The 19474-nt window shown below is 39.4% G+C and overlaps 3 protein-coding genes and 1 non-coding gene across 7 annotated transcripts; 1 reads left to right on the top strand and 3 right to left on the bottom strand.

The window, feature by feature from the left end:
- Positions 1-163: 163 nt before the first annotated feature.
- On the bottom strand, positions 164-245 carry trnal-uag (transfer RNA leucine (anticodon UAG)). Its single transcript has one exon. It is a non-coding gene; the product is annotated as a tRNA-Leu (tRNA).
- A 2231-nt stretch (positions 246-2476) lies between these two features.
- On the bottom strand, positions 2477-9661 carry cdr2a (cerebellar degeneration-related protein 2a). 2 transcript variants are annotated; one of them, XM_005461051.2, is made up of 8 exons: positions 9436-9580; positions 8674-8760; positions 7332-7444; positions 5660-5808; positions 5345-5521; positions 4065-4379; positions 3635-3911; positions 2477-3506 (listed from the first exon to the last, which is right to left on the bottom strand). In XM_005461051.2, the coding sequence occupies exons 3-8, from the start codon at positions 7368-7370 to the stop codon at positions 3231-3233; spliced, it is 1233 nt and encodes a 410-aa protein (XP_005461108.1). In that variant the 5' UTR covers positions 7371-7444; positions 8674-8760; positions 9436-9580; the 3' UTR covers positions 2477-3230. The 2 variants fall into 2 exon arrangements, with proteins under 2 accessions (XP_005461108.1, XP_003456377.1); XM_003456329.5 differs by lacking the exon at positions 8674-8760 and having other exon boundaries at positions 9436-9661.
- A 277-nt stretch (positions 9662-9938) lies between these two features.
- On the top strand, positions 9939-17539 carry mfsd13al (major facilitator superfamily domain containing 13a-like). 3 transcript variants are annotated; one of them, XM_005461052.4, is made up of 8 exons: positions 9939-10450; positions 11935-12249; positions 12333-12761; positions 13305-13459; positions 13563-13646; positions 14146-14289; positions 15532-15657; positions 17401-17539. In XM_005461052.4, exons 1-8 carry the CDS (start codon positions 10283-10285, stop codon positions 17408-17410), a joined length of 1431 nt encoding a protein of 476 aa, XP_005461109.1. In that variant the 5' UTR covers positions 9939-10282; the 3' UTR covers positions 17411-17539. The 3 variants fall into 3 exon arrangements, with proteins under 3 accessions (XP_005461109.1, XP_005461110.1, XP_003456389.1); XM_005461053.4 differs by lacking the exon at positions 17401-17539 and having other exon boundaries at positions 11935-12103; positions 12200-12249; positions 15532-16838; XM_003456341.5 differs by lacking the exon at positions 17401-17539 and having other exon boundaries at positions 15532-16838.
- On the bottom strand, positions 16712-19165 carry si:ch211-139g16.8 (uncharacterized). Its single transcript, XM_005461056.4, has 6 exons — positions 18984-19165; positions 18582-18878; positions 18397-18494; positions 18248-18295; positions 17931-18041; positions 16712-17801 (listed from the first exon to the last, which is right to left on the bottom strand). Exons 1-6 carry the CDS (start codon positions 19066-19068, stop codon positions 17748-17750), a joined length of 693 nt encoding a protein of 230 aa, XP_005461113.1. The 5' UTR covers positions 19069-19165; the 3' UTR covers positions 16712-17747.
- Between the last annotated feature and the right edge of the window lie 309 nt (positions 19166-19474).

Genomic DNA, 19474 nt, shown 5'->3' on the forward strand with positions numbered 1-19474 from the left:
CACTTGCACTGCATAACAATGCCAAGGGTTACCTGCAGCGTTAAAATTCACATCATCGCTTAGACATTTAATATGTTATTCATCACATCCGGTCCAATCTACCTGTGTACGGCCTTCCACATTGTCAACTGTGTCATGGCTAATCCAGAAAATAATACATTGTTGGCAGCGGTGGGATTCGAACCCACGCCATCGAAATGACTGGAGCCTAAATCCAGCGCCTTAGACCACTCGGCCACGCTACCACACCTTTGTCTGCCGGATACTTAGATTTAAATAACATGTCGTGAGGTCGTGTAACCTGGGATTTGATGCGTTCGCGTCGTTTCGTCACGTCTTTCAGAAACGTCTGCCTTTATATGCCGCAGAGAAAAATAAGGTGACAAAATAAAGGAAAATGCATAAACCCACGACACGCTGAAGCCCTCTGGGGGCTCTGATATGCAGCACAGGTCATTTTGCTTTCATGATTTATGTTCAGTTCATCACTGCAAATGGTCTGATGGAAATGAAAATGATAAGAATCATATGATAGGGAAGTTGCAGTCAACAGATCATACAGACAACTTTGATGGACAATGTTTACCACTGTATTGCTCATTAATTTACAGACCCCTGGGTCCACATGTTTGATGGGCTCCAGCCTCTGATATTGAACAGAAAATGCAGCAGCCAGAGATTTTTCATTAGTTTGCCATATGAATGATACTGAGCTATCTACACCTGTAGTCCTTCTCTTATCTTTAGGAGGTTCTTGGTGTCTGCCTGATGAGCTCCTATTCTTCTCCACCTATATATCCTCTCATAAATATCATCTACTAAATACACATGGATGGGATGGGTCCCCATGTGACACAGACTCCCTACCCATTCAATATCTGTCTTATTCCATTCCAGATGAAGGAATAGTGTGAGGAGAGACCCAGATCCAGAGACTAATTACTACCCCGATGGCTCTTTGGTAGCTAAACCTTAACAATGCACTTTATGTTGCTTTCATCTGTCTGTGTTTTATACACTGTTGGATGTTTCAATATTAATTTTGTCTTAATCTACTTTATCTTAATCGACCAGGTAACTGCAGCTGCCAGCTGCAACTCCTTTCTTTTTTAATTTTAATATGGAAGTTTTCAAGTAAAGCGAAGCGTGAATGCTATATGCACTGTGAAGTAAACCAACTAAAGTAACTGCAGAAGGTCAGTGCACTGTCATTATTATTCTGGATCTCAAGTGTTCAGTTGGTTTTTAAGTTTCACGTTCACTGGTGTTATTTTGAGCTGGCAGAGCTCTGGGACCTTTCAGAAAGCGAGAGAACTGGGGGACTATGAAGAGGTGATCTGTGTTTATTTATGACTCATTTTTAAATGGGGAATCAATTATATCATCCAGTGCACATGAACTTTTTTTGTTGTCCAAAACAACACTGGATTACGTTCTTGTGAAACTGGCTGACCACCCCAAAAATGACAGAAACTACTTTGCTAATGGTGTCAATACAGTAAAATGTCATTGTTCAAACAGTGTAAATCATTTCAGGAAAGAAAAGATGATGCTTCCTCCACACACAGAGTTCATTGTTACCTGCAGCAATCCAGCCATGTTTCTCTGCACCATTTCATTTTCACTTGATCTAGTTTTTCCACACAGATGTCTCCTGCCTGCTTATCTGATGCCTTTGTAAGGTTACCACGTGCATGTCTTGCTAAGACCTGTCCCTTAAGGCGAGCGTGGTATGCAAACTCCTTGTTTGGAGGTTTAATGGATTTGGAACTAGTGGCAAGTAGGGTAATTATGAAGCGAGACAAAGGTCCTTTAATTGTTTGCTGGGCCAGAGTACACAAGGTCTCAGTGACCTTTAAGAATGAGGGCAACTCTGAGCTTTGCAGAAAATATACTTCACTACTGTTGTGTGTGTTGATTAGATTTTTTTCTCTCCCACAAAAACAGCAGCATTACAGATAATGAAGTTTATTTTTTACGGTTGCTTTTATAGCAGTGTTCACTTCATTAGGTAACAGAAGTTTAAGAGAGGCAAGAAATAGAGTCCATATGGTACAGACTCCTAAGATAGTCTTTCATCTGATGATAGCTCACAATTATGCACTGAAATGGAGAACAGGTTGAAACATATCTGCTGAAAAACTATGCAGTGATGGCATCTCTCAGATGTATGAAAAAAAAGCATGCTGCAAAACAGTCTGCACCTTTTTCTTTTTTTTTGTTTATGAGATATCTCTATATCTATCTATCTATCTATCTATCTATCTATCTATCTATCTATCTATCTATCTATCTATACACACACACACACACACACACATATACACACACTTTATATCTAAAGACCTTTTCCTGTTTTTGCAACATACATTTTATCCCAATCAACACAACTTTGCTTCCATATCATAGTGAAAACATCCATATAGGAAGAAATGGTCCAAAGGAAAAAAAACCAAAAACAAACAAAAGACAAAACTGATTTTTTGGCTTTTTGTTTAATTTTGTGTTTCCACCACAGAAGAAGCACCGCATTGTACATCAAGTTTCACTTTGATTCAATTTTCTCAGAAAAATAAATCAACAAAAAAAATAAATAAACATTTAATCATCTCTAATCTTTTGTTATTAAATAAATACAACTGAACTCCGTCATGAAAAGTGCAGAGCCTTTCTGTGTCTTTCTGGTGTTAACACACTCGTTTTCCAGTGTCCACTAACTGTACATTTTGCTCTTAGTGTGCCACCGAACTGCCACTGGTGAGCCAACTAATGCCAACTTACAAAAACCTACTTACACTAACAATTAAACTCCTTAGACTTCAAATATTACAACATTCCAACTTCTCAGTTTACACAACTCTGACTCAACCGCCATCTTATCAAACACTGTAACACAGCGTAACAACCCTACATGTGCCTCTCTCTTCCAAACACCAAACGGCCCAGTGGTCACGGGGCAGCCATTACAAAAAAAACGAATACTATTGCAGGGGACGTAATACTTTTGGATTTTGAGGTCAGGCTGCATGTGAAAATGTGCTTTTTGTTCATTGAGCCAACTATAAATATTTCTCACAACAAATATAATACATCTAGCTACTTTTTGCCACTTAATTTTTGATAAGGACGCAACAGGCATGTCTAAGACTTTGAGGGCCTGAAAGCATTTACAGCATTTTCACCCTCTGAACAGTGTAACAGAGAGCAAGTCATAGGGTGATGAATAACATTCAGTTGGAGGATTCATCGTCCCTGACCGGTTGTTTGTTTCCACTGAGGTCCTCTTTGGTCTTTTGGATGCAGGTGAAGATCTCCTTGAAGAGAGCCTTGTACTCCGGCTGCTGGCCGTCTTCAAGAACCACGGACAAATCAGACAGAGCTGCAGAGCTGGACAGGCGGCGGCGGGAGCGGCCGCTGGCAAAGGGACTGCTGGGTGTCTGGACGGCTTTATGGCTGAGCTCGTCTGAGGCTTGCTGGCATCGCTGTAGCAGCTCATCGTATTTCACCTGGAAAACAAACATATTTTAGGGAAAGCTTTCTTCAGTTTTCAAACGGAACAAAAAAGAAATTACTTTTACGTCGAACATTCTAACAAAGATTTTTTTAGGAATGCTCTGTTCCTCAGATACACCACCTGCAGTGCGCTGTACTGTGCATCCACCTCATTGAGCAGAGAGATGCCCCTCTTTTTCACAGCCTCAGCTCGACGTATACATAGCTGCTCGTGACTACGGAGAATTTCATCTGGGTTTGTTGCCTTCAACACACTGTCACTGTTGCACCTCTGTCGGCCGTATCTGCTCTGCTCCTCGACAGTTTCAGTCTTCTCCTCTGGCTCGCTTTGCTCTGGGCAGGGCTTTTCCTCCGAGGCAAAGAATACGGTGTCAGGCACCAGCAGCTCGTCGGGTTTCCTGACAAGGATAAGAGTGAAGGGGAACACACGCATTTAAAATAAATAAATAAATAAAACCACAGACTTTTGCTAATGTGAAAAACAATATCAGAAATAGAGCTAAAATAATGTGACAGTTTGAATATTCTCCATACATAAAATCATCATCAACCTTTTGGTGCAGTCGGCACGCCACAGAAGCCGCAGCTGTTCTACTTCGGCCTCCAGCTCCTTCTGTCTGGCCTGGTAGCCCGACAGCTGGGCCAGCCGCTGTTCCAGGGTGCTGTTTTCCCTTGCTGTCAACTCCATCTCCCGCTCTGCAGCCTCCCTGCGGCTCCGCTCAGCAGCTATCTGGCTTTGAAGCGTCTGGATGGAGCGCTTGAGAGCAGCGTTCTCCTCTTCTGGGTCTGGTTGCTTTTTTCGGTCTTGAAACGAGCCATAAGGCGACCAGAATCCATCCACAAGGTGACTGCCATTGGCTAGATACCTTAGGTAGTGATTAAAGAGCTTGTTAGAGCATCACTTTGAGAGAACAAACACATTAGGACAGGTCTGAGTCGTTTTTGCTTCTAAGGTTTTTAATTTAACATCCTTTTACAACAAAGAAATTTTATGACCTTACATTTCTCAACAAAATTTAATACACAAAGACTTTAAAGATCTGGAGAACTCCTGTTACAATTTGGACTTTTTTAATAAAACTCTGTCCTCAAAATCTAGTTCAGAGAAGCTCTGAGTTGAATTACTACCATAAACTTCAAGCACTTAGGCTTTTAGGTTTTATTAACAGCAGAGAGTAAATTTCCCTGTCCTCTTGGTAGAGGTTATTTGGGTTTCTAAGCAGTCTGGGAAGAATCTTTATTGTAATGGTGCATTAATATTACATAATTCTTTTCAATGTCATTTAAAGTCCACTCCACCTAGACCATTAAATAAATTTCTAGACAGATCGTTCAGGATTTTAAAGGTGACAGTTCTACAACATTCACCAAATAAGTGATGTAAGATGCAGCAGCCGCATTAGTAAACAGTGACAATGGGGGAGGATTAGCTTCGCTCCCTCATGGATTATGTCTAAAGTAAGCTCTCTGGGTGACCTGAAGATGTCAAGTCAGCATACGTGACATGAGACAGCAGCGTACTGAAGGTAACACAACATGAGAAAACAGACCTCAGCTCTCAGTGTTGAGATGCTTTCAGCTTCCCTTTTCTTCTTTGCTTTCATGTCAAGGAAGAAAGACGCTGAATCATATTTTCTTTGGTGTTGCCTGATAATTTGAGGCCATGTTTCATTTGTCATTGATCAAAGTGATCAAAAATACTGAGACAACTCACTGTCTTTAATCCACAATGCTAGGTACAGTTTACCACACCACTTCCTCTGTGAAAACAGTTCCTCTAAAGATCAGCTATTAGCATTGTGTTGCTAAATGTGGATGATGAAAATAGTACCTGTCATGGTGCAAGTCATACAGCTCTTTAAGACAGGACACGCTCTGTGCTCCAAGGCTGCGCCTCTGCTCTGCCAGCTCTCTCTTATTTCGCTCTGCTTCTGCAGTCTTTAGCTCCCCGACTTGGGCCTGCAGGTCCTCCATGAGGGTCTGAAGCGCTTCAATAGTCTCAGTTAAACTGAAGGAAAACAAAAAAAAAAACAAAAAAAAACGACAACATGTTAATGTGGTATATTTTTTGTTGGAAGCTGACTGGGTGGATAATTATTTAAAACACGATTTGAAAGGGTAATTCACAAATAACTGGTAGACTGACCTTTGGATCTTGTGTTGGGCCATGCGGTTGTCCTGCACCAGCCTCTGATTGCCTTGCTCCAGATCCCTGGCGGCCGTGTCTAGCTGTTCATACACTTTGGCATGCTGGTCATTCATCTGACGCAGCAGCTCCACCTGCTTGGTTAAGTACTGGTATAGAAGAGAGGGAAAAAAATAATAATAATTTCAAGTTGGAGTAGCACCACTCCTTAACTTTTTCCATGTCGCAACCTAAAATCAAGGGAGAATTTAAAGTTCCAAGTTCCTACTCATACCACACAATGAGTTTCTTGACATTCTACTAGGAAAATGGGAAATACAGCTAACTAAGACAGTTAAGACCTGTTGCCACTGATTTTCCATTCAGTTCTTCCTGTTTCTCTTCCTTATGAATGTCCTTTAGACAGCCACCTTTCCACTGAGACAATTTATAATGGAGCTTCATTAAACAGAACATGGATCAACTGAAGGGTCAGATGCATCTCTCGAGGTCAGTGTGAGGTTCTTGCTTCCCCCCCCTCATTTCTTAAGGACATGACTTTCAGATTCTGTCTATCTGCAGTTTGTGCTGCTTTTAAGGCTGCCACTTCTTCTTTTGTTAAGTTTCCTCAATTTTTTTTAAGGACATATTGCACACCATGCTGAGATGTGCCATGTTTTTGGCTAACAGTACTAACAATAGCCTTTTTCCACATAGGATACCAAAACAGCAACACCAAACTTTCCTGAGAATAAATGTGCTTAAAAAGTACATTAAAAATTCATTATTTCTATTTACTTCATACTAAAAGATAACCGTTTATTTTAAAAGCTGGATGGATACAATTGATCACAAATGAACTTCAGACACAGACTCAGTACTGTAGTGTAAATGACAACACAGGCCCGTAACCTGTATTTGTCTGCTGACCAGCTTCATCAGTAGGTCAACCGATGACATCAGCATCAGCGCTTGGCTTTTCAAAATGCTACACTGGACTCGTGACAGTTTTCTTTGGCAAGCATTTCTCCAGAACTTTTGTAGTTTTGTGAAACAAAAGCACACCTCTGAGACTGGAAAGGCGGGTAGCCAGTACAATGTGGGTCAAAGAGATGTATTGGGATTACCAAAACAACCTCTATAAATCCTTACACCGAAGTCGTAAACAAATTAAGGCTCTTATGTGTGCTGACCTTCTAAGTGCTGTGTCCTCCAACTCAGATCATCAGCAGTTTACGCATGCGGTATGTCTTAGAACTAAAATATGAGTCTCTCTGCTACTGGATGTTTATTCTTTTTAGAATACAAAAACAAAATTCTATTGACTAACACAAAATCAAAACCACGAACAGTGTCCAAGTAAAACAGTGGTATACTGTTACTGGTAAACCAGTGAAAGTCTTCGAATAATTAGGTAGACAAATGTTCTGCTCCTTGCCAAAGGCTTATTAGATCAGACTGGGTGGGATTAGCTTTTACTCCAACCTATTTTCAGCTGTGCCAATTTCACAATGACTTTCCATTCAGACAGCTTTTCACATGTCTCAGCATGGACTTTTCTCAATGAGTGACCTCTAATCATGGACTCATTCACCTAAAAATCAACCAGCAACTGCATACGCTGACAGACGAAATTCTGGAGCACATATTGAGCCTCAAAAACTCAGATTAGTTCCTTCCTAAAATTTATCACCTCGATTTCCTGCAGCTGCTCCTGGTTGGTGGAGTACATCTGCTGCAGGGCCTGCTCCAAGTCATGGTTTCTGTCGAGGAGGGTTTTCCCCAGCTCTGCTGCCAAATGAAGATCTGTAAAAAAAAGAAAAGAAAAAAAAAAGAGTCAAGTAAAACATGTAAACACAAGATTCGGGATGGACTCAGTGCCCAAATACAGACAGCTGAAAGAATTAGGCAAGTGTGTAAACGTAGCCTCGCGCCAGTGCCACTCACAACAACAACTCATTGTCCCACACCGAGGAATCTAAGGCATGCCTTGTGACCTCTTTCCCCTTCTAAATTCTCATGAGTACTGGATCTTGGCCAGCCATGTGAAGCTGGTCTTTTGTGGGACTACTAAGTGCAGGGAATAAAAATGCAATTAAACCAAGCAGAGTCAAACTTTAAATGTCACTAAAAGAGATTGCAAAATTAACACATTCTTCTCTTTACTTAAGTAAAAGCAAAAAAGCACAGAGGCTGAAGTGTACTCAAAGTAAAAAAAAATTTAAAAAGTAGCTATTCAAAGGACATTTATATTTTCCATTTTTGTGCAAAGCTCATGTACTTTTGACACGTCTTTGTGTTCACTGCACACGTTTTACATATACCCTTTTATTTCTACGTCTTCTAGGTTAAGCGTGTGCAATCAGCACTAACAGTGCGTACACTAGCAGGATTATAAAGCAGCATTTTGTGGGGAACAAACGTAAAATGAACAAGTGAACTACCTAATAATCTTAAATCCTACTCTAAAGTTGGTGCAGGAGATGAAGCTGCATACATTTCTTCCTAAATCTCCTCGTGTAAATGCTAAGCATTTTTGTTGTTATCCATGCCCACAGGGAATGCTACAGGAAGTCATTCTTCCCACCTGCTGCCAGTGAAGTCTGCAAATTTTTCCTACAAGTTTATCTTTTCAATCATGATACTAAATGATTAACAATTCTCAGTTAGTAGTTGTTGTTGTTTTAGCCCTTGGATAGACTGGAGACCTGTCCAGGGTGTGCCGCTGCTCTAGGCAACCCCTGAAATTGAACAAGCAGAGGAGACTGGACAGATGGATGGATGTGATAAAATATACTTTTAAGATGCGCTGCATGATTTTCCTCATCCCAAAAGAAAAATATACTTTATTTTAGGATATAAAATACAAATAAACTTTAATTGGTTGGTCAGTCATCTATTTTCAACTATCTGCCCATTTCACATCACTAAATTACAACCTAACTCTGGTTGCATTCGTATAACAATACACTGTAAACAACACATTCACAAATCTGCCACACCACACACATAATTATGTTCAGTGTCACATCTACCTCTTCCTTACTCCTTGTTATTCACAGTGATGTTGGTTAGATGATCTGTGTGGCTCGCTTAGAAGCACAGACAGGGGTCATGTTAGTCTGAAAACAATAAACACAGGAGGACCGGTGATAGCCTCAGGAAATCCTGGCTCTGTAGGAGACCTCATGTGGATTGCATGACTTTTGTGGGTCTGTGCCACAAGGACTTCAACTTCAATTTAATCTGTGAGCTCTTATTTAGGGGCTTTTGTCACAGTTTCCTTCCTCGCTCTTACAACTAACATTAGTGATAAAAAACACTTCAGCTAACTGTAAAATTATTTCAAAAATATTCTGAACTAAAGCTAAAACTAGAAATAAAATGTACATGAAATGCCTTTAGTGTTAGTGTTGGTCAATCTGAAGTGATCAACAAGTATGAGGAGGCCCTGATGCAGAACTTTATTGAGACATCCTCATGGCTGTGAGTCAGTTTTACAATGAGTTGTGTTTACATTACTAATACCTATTCTGGATGTGTTAAATATTACCTCTACCAACTATTTTAACACTTAACCTAGCATAACTAAATTAAAACTCAACTACTTTAACAACCAAACCCACTCTAGAGACTAACTGAAACTTAACTAAACAAATAGCTACAATAGGTAGACAGTAGCAGCAACTCTCATTATTTTACTCATTTAAAATAAAACATAAAACAGGCGTAACACAACCAGCCCACACAGACACAGTCAGAGTTAGGGTGCGACCTCAGGGCAGAGCGGCTCTTACCGTGTTCGAGCTCTTGCTGGTTGTACCAAGACTCTCCATTCTTCTCAAATTCTTCCTCCAAAATCATGTCGGTTAGCATTTTCAAACCGAGGGGTGACCCAAAACTCCACCCGACAGAAGCCCCACACACTTGCGTTCAACGGCTAGAAGCTGACCGCAGTCCACCGCCTCGAGTGGTCAAACGTAACTCACATCCTCCCCGGTGTGTGACAGAGGCTTTAAAGTCTGTTGTCTACAGCAACGTGGCAAATCACCCCAGCATCCGGCAGGAGGCAGAAATAGCATATACGAAATTTAATCGATTAATTAAAAAACGCACTGAGCACATTTTACTTGTTTTTTATCCTTATGCACAATTAAATAAAGTTACAATAAGGAATGACAGTTAAATATTTTAAACGGGTTTCACTGTCGTGACGTCTCACGTTGCCTGACGGATATTTGTATTGACGAATTACGAAGCAGTAAATATAAGGAAGGAACTTTTTACGCCCAATCAGATCGTGTTTCTTATCCTTAAGTCCCGCCTCTCGGTGACTCTCAAAACAGCTTCGTTGGGGTAGATTTTCTGGTTTTTACAATGCTTGGGTAAATATTTAGCAAGTGCTACTTCCTAACAAGTGTACATTCATGGGAATTAGTGAACAGGAACAAAATCCGTCTCATCAGCCCTGTGGAATTTTGCTATTCTTACAGCAGTATCATTAGCAATGCTAAACAGCAGCAGCGTAAAAAGGTGCTGCAGGTGACAACAACTCCTGCTAGCTCCTTGCTCGTTTAGAGACACAGGTAACTTGGTTAAGCTCTCGTGACCGTGAAAGTGAAACTTGTCTCGAGCGTCGGAACAATGAATGTCTTCCGACACCTGATAAACTTTGGGGTGAACCCTGCAGCGCTGGCTTATGCCATGACGACTCTGGGCTCTAGCATGATAAACAATATTTTCAGCTTCTACTATGTGAAACTCTTCCTGAATAGGTACAAGATATCCGAAGGAGCGTTTCACCAATCACAAGTGAGTATGTTGACCTGTCCTTCTTGTACAATACCTGTGAGTTGCACGGTTGTAGAGTACAATTTAAAGAGCCGGTTGCTTAAAACAATAAAAAAAACCCGGCTTCTCAATTCTTCAAAGCATCAAAAAGAAAAGATTACCCATAAGAATTTCTAAGCATGCATGCTGATGCATTGATTTTGCTTGTTTCATGCATTTAAAACCTACTGGTACAGGCAGATGTTGCATGTATCATAAAATCACTTCAGTATCTGTGAAATTCTCAGCCAGTTGCAGTCAAGAGGGCTAATATAAGCCGATGTTGATGTCGATGTCTAACATTCATGCCCAGGAATGACTTCTTTTAGTAGCCTAAGGATTATTGATCACAATTGAATACTACACGTAGTTTCTCTTTTAATGGATTGCATTTATATAGCGCTTTTCTAGGCACCCAAAGCGCTTTACAATTCCACTATTGTGGAATTGCTCTTTGCCACCATAAAAAGGATTTGCTTGATGGCACTCAGTGGAATAACAAATACCCAGAACAATTGGAAAGTCCAGAGAGCTCAGTGAATATTTAAGCAGGAAAACTGCTGATTTACACAGGATGGGAAGGTCTCTTGGAAACATTTCTAAACAAATGCAAATTCCAAGATCATCAGTTTAAACAAGTTATTCAAATGCAATTTGCAGAGGTCTAGAAGAACACCCAAACTGTCAAATGGGTTATGATGTTCAGGAACACCTCGGAAACCACCAAAGCTGAAGGCTACCGTGAACTGGAAACTGCTGGAGCACCAGTGTCACCATCCAGAGTGAAGTGACTTTTGCATGGCCATGGGCTGCGATTGTGTCAACTGAGATAGAAAGCCCCTGCTCCAAAGTCTGCATCTTCAAGTTAGACTGAAATCTGCAGCTGCTCAAATGGACAAGCCAAAAAAAGATTTAATCCTAACCTGGTCAAACAAGGCAAATAATTGAGTTATTTGGACACAGTAGCAAGGTATTTTTTGAGAAGTAAAGTTGAGACCTTCAATCTTAAGAATGCTCCATCAGTTTTGGACATGGTGGTGGTTATGCATACCATTATGCGGTGAGGCAGTTTTGCACCCAGTGGTACTGATATATTGCACAAAATGGGTGGGATAATGAAATGAGGACTACCAGGAGCTACAAAGACAAGGATCAGCTTGGTAAAGACTTTGATATGGACCAAGGGATAGATCTGGAAAATGCAAAGGACGGCCTAAGTTTTGGGCTTAACTCTATTTTCATAAGTTTTACAGCTTTTCCTGATGATTAAAAACCTCCAACATTGTCATTCATAATACGAGTTCATAAGTGATTAACCAATGGATAAACAATTAAATGGCAGTAAAGTTCCTGTGTTATTTATTTATTTATTTATTTATTTATTTTAAAGTTTACTTCTTTTAAAATTTCTGACAGATTACCTTGTTGTTTTTTTATTAATACTTTTACATACTTCCTATCCACAGGTGGTGTACATGGTGTGGAATGCAGTTAATGACCCTCTCTTTGGTTACCTGCAAGATAACTCCAGGGTACCCTGCTGCTCTCAGCGACGCCTCTCCATCCTGTACGGCGCACCCCTCTACTCGCTAGCTTTTCTTTTAGCCTGGTTCCCGTGGCGTTCCTACACCCCTGGTGACTGGTTGAGTGGTTTACACTTGACAGTAGCGCTGTGTGCTTTCGATGGCATGCTAACCTTTGTGCTGCTGGCACAATGTGCCTTGTTTGCAGAGATTTCCAGCCATCATCAGAACAGACTTAGACTCATAAAGTACAACCAGGTAGGCCCTTCATCCTGACGTCTATTCTCTCTATGTACCTAAGCACGTCATTCTTTTCATATCCCTTCTTATTTATTTCCCAGGTGGCTTCTCTCATTGGCTCATCCAGTGTCCTCTTCTGTGGTGTGGTGTCCAACAACATGGAAGACTTCTTGGCCTTTCAGGCATTCACTGTGCTGATTGCTATCCTGAGCTGTGGCTGCATGCTCTACACAGGCCTCCACAGCGAGAGCCGCTTTGACAATAAAGCATCTCAATCGGATGCTCTCACGTCTGTTGATCAGACTTCGCATCCATCGGCATGCTCCTTCTCCACGTTGAAAACGTTGACGTGGCAAATCCTGACCAACAGGGACTTTCAGCTATTTGTACTAATGAACTTCTTCCAGGTGTTCATGCTGGCCTTCTTCAATAATTTCACCATGATATTTACTGAGCACCTGATTCCTCCTGATGTGCTTCCATCATTGGCAAAGAGCATCGTGTATGGAGCAGGATTCATCTGTCCACAGGTATCGTCCCACAGTGTTAGCGTTTTAGTTTTTTTCCCATAAAGATTAGAATAAATGCCTCAAAATAACAAACACACTGATTGCTTTAGTCCATTAAAGTCACATGTCCTGAACAGTGAGGTAAAAAGATCAGTTTCAGTTGATATTTACTGCTGACTGCACTGATAAAGGAATTGGTAAGCTCCGACACATATGATTCTCATGCTTTGGAAAAATTGAAATCAGTTCTCAAGCGGTACCAGTTTTCAGTTCTCAATTTGGAACAAGGTTGAAACACGGGGAATATAGGCAATGTTAAATGAACAGTTTTTGTAGTATTTTGGGCAGAAATATTTGCAATAACTACTTAAAACCATTTATTTATATTGGTTTACCCCATAGTTCATAAATAGAGCTATTCGGCTGCCCACTCTCCACCTTGCTCAAATGTCAGAGGTCTAAATAAACACCTGAAAGCACCGAAAAGGAAATGGGTTTTAAAATACTTTTTAATCATCTGCTTTGCCTAACCCAGTGTGTTGTTCCCAACTGTCCTTGTTTTAGCTTTTAGTGCTGAGCTCTCAGAGTCTGCTGCATAGGCTTGGCTACTACAGGATCATCCTCTTCATCTTCTATGTGGAAGCTGGAATGGCAGCTGTCATGCTAGCAATTGGTCCTCAGCACTACTATTTCATGGCGTTTTTCCTCACCATTAACATGTAAGAAGTTACTGCTGGGCTTGTTTGTCTTGATATGTAATTTTTGTTTTTATTACTATACTGCATTGATTTTATTTCTTTTCGGTTTCTGTGTTTTATACAGGGTTATAATTCAGGCCTCCTTCAGTCTTTTTGGGTTGCCTTTGGCTGACATTATTGACACTGACCTGCAGAAATACAAGCGCAGGTAAGAAACACAGTCGACAGTTTGGTCACCACTGTCCTTTATGTCATAACTAAAGCTAAAATTTCATAGTCAAAATTTTAATCAGGCGAGACATTTACCCTGTGCACTATTTCTGTCAGTTATATGTAACAAAGAACAGCTGCGTTCGATGGGGATATTATTAGTATTTATTTAGTATTTATTCAGAGATGGACCAAACTGTTGGGCCTGCAGACTAACCCTGCCATCCCTTTGACTTGTGTCACTATCATGACTATAAATATGAACGTCAGCACAAATGACTAATTCAGTCATTACTCAGATTTAAATATAAACCACTTCATTAACTCTGGCTGCTACAGCATTGTTTTAAAACCTCATGATTTTACTTCATAAACTAGGAAAATATGCAATATTATTTCATTTAAGCACTCACAAATCTATGTACTAACATGCAATGAAACAAGTTTATGATTTAATGTGTGATGATGCGTTTTCTTCTCTTCCTCGCCTCATGTAGTTCCCCTCTCTCTTCCATGGTGTTTGGAACAAATGCACTGTTCACAAAGCCAGCTCAGTCTCTGGCTCCTATGATAGTGTTAAATATCCTGAACCAGTTTGGGTATGAACAGCTGAAGGATGTCACAAAGGATTCAGATCCGAGGTACAGAGAGTTTCTTGCTTCTTGTTGACTTAATGGACGCAAATGTTTTTGAAGCTGGTTTTAAGGTTATACCCATAAATCTATTACATGTGTCCTAAGTCTGTCTGTTAATACTTTGTCATAACTTGCTGTACAGTAAACACTAAAAACCTGAGGAAAAAAATAAGAGGGCCTTAGTTGCTGCAGCTGCTGATACCTATGTTTAATGTAGTAGGTTTTCCAAAGCGTTCAGTTACTATTCAGCTTTAAGCCTGCAGCCGTTTATCCCATTATAGTATAAATAACCTATTTTTCTATTGAAATGTAGACAATCCATCAGTAAACAGTTCCTGTATAAAACAATAGCACCATGTAACAACAATCTAACTTTGACCAATAAACTGTAATGACCCTGATGGATTTAAAGGATGTTTTAGATTTTAAACAAATGCAGAATAAGAAGCTAATCTAAAAAATTGAATTCTAAACTAGTTAAATAAACCACCTAAAATCCACCACTGTGATCCCTTATAATTTCAGATAATCTAGATAGAGGCACATTTAAATTGAAGGAGAACAACGACTGAATAAACACCAGTTTCAAGAGACAGCCTCTCTGATTTGGCCTTTTTATTTCTAAGGTCTGTTTATATAATTTTCTAAAATCTGAACCACTGAAACATTTGTTTTCCATCTACAATTTTTTTTTTTTTTTTTCTTGGGCTCTCCTACAGTTGCTTTGTATGGGTCACAGTTTCAATTAATTGTTATATATCTTATCGCAGGTCCTCACTTGATCCACTGCCTGGAAATAAAAATAAGAGTCCCTTTAGACCACCTTTCTTCTAAGTGGCAACCCTCATAAACATAACATTTAACCAGTGGGTGGTTAAATCGTGCTCATAGCCATAGCCATGAGCGCGATTGGCCATATTAGGGATAGTGTTTCTCATTGACATCGTTCAGAGCCAAGACCTTGTCATAAACTGTTTAGAGGAGTCTGCAGAGTGCTTTTGGCTCGCAGCGAGTCCTTGCACATAAACTGACTCTTGAAATATCTCAGATCTATTTGGTTTTTTACGTCCACTGATTCCTCTTTACACCATTTATAATCTTGTTTTTCATAGTGATATTAAAAACAAGTCACAATCAACATGCACAGGCATGCTTTTGCAGTTTCCGTAATTAGCATTGTGATAGTCAGGATGATTCAGCTGTAAATAAATGCAACTACACCAACACTTTGTTTGTCCTTGTTTTTAGTGCCTTGGAGAGCCTCCACAGAGCCATGTTCTACTTGGTTTGCCTGGTGCCCATGTGTGTCGCTGCTCTGCAAGTCCTGGCTTGGAGGCCGTTTTCCATTCGCAACAGTCACACAGTTGACACAAAGTATATTGATGGCTAACATCAGTTTTCTCAGTATTCAAAGAACCTGGTTTAATTGCCTGTAGTTGGGATCTGGGGACTCTTTTAATGACTAATCTGTAAATGAGTAATTTAAAATGAGTATTTTTGTATACTTAAATGAGTGAATATATTGATATATATTGAAATTTTAACAGGGAACAACTGTAAATCATCAAGTATCTTAAAATCAAACAAATCAAGGGGCTTTAAATATTTGAAGTGGAAAGAAGTAATGTTTTAAATGGAAGTTTTCATCTGGGTACAAATATATCTATATTTTATCCCACTTTGATTTAAAAGTGGTATTTTACTTCCCATTCTTAAACATTTACTGGTTGTTGGGTTGGGTGGGACACAAATTCAGCATTATAATAGTTTGTTAGTCTGAGATATATTTTAATGACAGAATCCCACCAACTGTTCAGCTACACTTATCAGCATCCTACATTATAAGGTGGACGCTCTGAAGGGCAAAAGGTTCTGAGGAAACACTAGAGTAACTTTACTCATGCAAACATTGAAGTTGGATATTAGATCGCTGCTTTAGCAATGAGAACAAATTGCTGAGACATTCTAGATCCTCAAAGAGTCAACTGAAACACAAACTCAAGCATCTACTTGAAGAGAAGTATTTAGTTAACAGCTTCACATATCTGGAACAAAAAACTGGTCGTGTGGTTATTTCTTGAAGACTTTATCATTTAAGTCTTGACTTTGATTTTTTTTTTTGATCATTTTGTGCACAAAAAATGTTTTGTTTCATTTTTTTTGTCTGTTTTTGATGCTTTTATATATCATCTATATAATAGAGAGGGAGAAAAAGGTAAAAACACTCCATTTAGCTTTTCACAAATGCAGACGCATAAAGTGGCCACATAACATCAGAAATTATTGACACTTAAACTCAAGTCTCACAAGCTCTGGCATCAACAATGATAATCGATGAAAGGTATTCATCAAGAACAAATAATTACATTTTGTCTGTTAATGAAATACCTTATTTTACCCAATGTCCCAAACCTGACGGTTAATAAGATTTACAAAAAAAATATTATTCAAGTGGCTCACATCACCCGTATTTGATAGTTTACAGTAGAGAGAAGCCCCAAATGGGGCAGTTTATGCAGACTTTGAATGAAGGATGTTTCGGTAAATGGTGAAAACTAATCTAAGGATTATATTCCAGTGTATTAATGGACATTCTAATGTAAAATGTATTGAGATTTAGGGGATGGGATATGCCTCGCAGCTGGATCAGAATGGTAAACACCGCCTTAATGTGAATTAATAAATAAGTTTACTGTGATTTCTCTAAAGAGAAACAATGCCCTCTCTTTTCCTATTATAACATAAGCTGTATTTGACATACAGACATGTGCTGTATTTTGTTCTATGTTTTGGTATCAGATTCTATAAATGTATTGTTTCTAATTAAAAATGGTAAAAAATCTATCCGTGGTACGTTTATGTTTTTGATTCAATTTTAAGAATATTTTTAAGAAATTCTTGGTCAATAATGTAACAAACATTAAGCGCTATCAAAAAAGTGCCATGACTCCTTTAATGAGAAATGGCTTTATCATTTCATGTCAGTTCACTGTCAGTAATCATCGTGATTAATGATTCGTGCAATAAAAGGTGTAACATTTTGCTTTTTGTAGAAGTGAAATTCAGATGTAATTCCTCTAATGTGGATCATCTAATTATCCCCCTTTTGTGTTGCAGAAAGTCCTGAAAATAAAATCCTTGGAAAAAGTTGTTATGAGCAAGAAGGAAGCTGTGGAAGCGCGGTGGAGACCAACAGAACTTCGAATGCTTTGTGAGAGGCGGGCTGCGTAAGAGCCTTAACATTTAGAGAGGAAAGGGTCGCCTGGTCCACACTGGTGTTGTAGTTTTCATGTCTCATTTCATGAGAAAAGATAAGCAACAAGCACAAATGACTTGCATCCTTTGCACACTTGCTTGTTTCCTCAGACTCGGAACAGCATAATCCAGCCGGTGTTTAATGGCTTTACAATTTCCTTTCCGTCAAGATGATGGAGGTCTGAATTCATCAATTCCTTGAATGAAGCTTAGACATTTTGATAGATGTCATCAGAAGAATGCTGCAGGTCGTTGCTCGAGGCCTGAAACGACATTAAAACTTGGTCAAAAACAGTTAAATTGAATTTTCTACAGACATCCTGCGGCAGAAGTTACACAATCTCTCTGTTTGACTAAATCCAACCTCAACATGCTGCAACAACAACATTTACCTCAGCTTCAGAAGAGCTTCTGCTTGCTGTTTGATTGTTTTTCTCCATGTTTCTCTTCTTGTGCATTTCTTTCAGCACGTCCTGGAACTGTACTTTTTTATTTGCGTTTTTCTATAAGGGAAAAGAGGAGTAAAAATGTATTATAAAGCCTTTTTTTGGAGGGGGGGTTAAGATTTTTTTTTTTGCCTTGGTATTTACAGAGGGTTTAGTTTGTTCCTGTTCCTCTTTTTTTTTTTTTTTTTGTTGCATCTGTGGGCTTTTCCCTATTTAGAAAACAATGGACTCATCAAACATAAATTAAAACAGAAGAGAGAGACCTTGTCGTTTTTGGATGTCTTTTTGCAGACGTTCATATTCCAGCCATGCTAGAACAGAAAGGGAAAGGTTAATTTCACGTCAGCACAAACTGATTTTCAGTCCGGCTTGCACAATAGATCACATTAAAATAAACGTGTCTGTGATTCACCTTCTTTAGAAAGATGAGCGTCACTATAGCCAAGCTGTAGACGGCCAAGAGGACAAATGATACCCACAAAATTCTTCCCATCACTATTTTAGCATTTTCTTAAAAAAGAGAGAAAGAAATGAAGTGAAGGCGTTATCCTCATTTCAATGACTATAAAATGAGTTTTCTCTCTAAACAGTCCTTACCTCTCACTACAAGAGTTGCTCCCTCCCCTACAAACGGTGTGCAGCACCCAGTATGATCTGCTGCGGCACAGAAGTAGATCCCACTGTCACTCGCTTTAAGTGAATTAATTTGTAAAGACGCTCCTCCTGGGTACTTGTTACTCATATTAAGCGGTAGAGAGACGTTTTCTTTGAACCAGTAAAATTGTACTGAACAGCTGGAAATGACTGTACAATTGAAAACAGCTTCTTCCCCTATTTTCTTCCAGATTATGTTGTTTGACTGTGATATATAGACATGACATGTATCCTTGTCAGCTGCAATAAACAGGCAAAAGAGAATCAATATGAATCACACCCAGTCTTACATATATTTCCTAGAGGAATTATTTACAGACGACAAAGATATGAAAATGATCTTACCTGTGACCAACGGGTGGGCGAGCAGGAGAGAAAGCCAAAACAACCGGTCCATGTCTGCGGCTTGAAAGACTCTGAATGATCTCATGATTCCTTGTATCAGGCGTTTTTTTAATGGCTGACAACATGGGAAGTGGTAGACTGAACTTCCTCAACTCTACTAGTTCCTTCTTATTTTCCTGTATTGTGCAGCTCTACAGCACAATTAATGGATTTGCATAAATTCAACGCGTTTAGTGTGTTTATGGTAACATGATTTTATGAACTATTGTACTAATAATGTTTACTATTTAAAGTGTAAATACATTTAACCCTTGATTTCACGCTCTTAAATGAAGGATTGCAAGGTTTGGTGTCACTGGCAATGGGAAATCACAAATAGCCCGTCACCCGTTATTACCCAACATGGGCAACATTTTTGCGTTTAGACACAAATGTCAACTTATGCTGTGCACACGTGATGGCGCAAGGAACGGTAGAACAGTAGTTTGAAT

The sequence above is a fragment of the Oreochromis niloticus genome, linkage group LG4, assembly GCF_001858045.2.
Source record: "Oreochromis niloticus isolate F11D_XX linkage group LG4, O_niloticus_UMD_NMBU, whole genome shotgun sequence".
Taxonomy (NCBI): Eukaryota; Metazoa; Chordata; class Actinopteri; order Cichliformes; family Cichlidae; genus Oreochromis; species Oreochromis niloticus.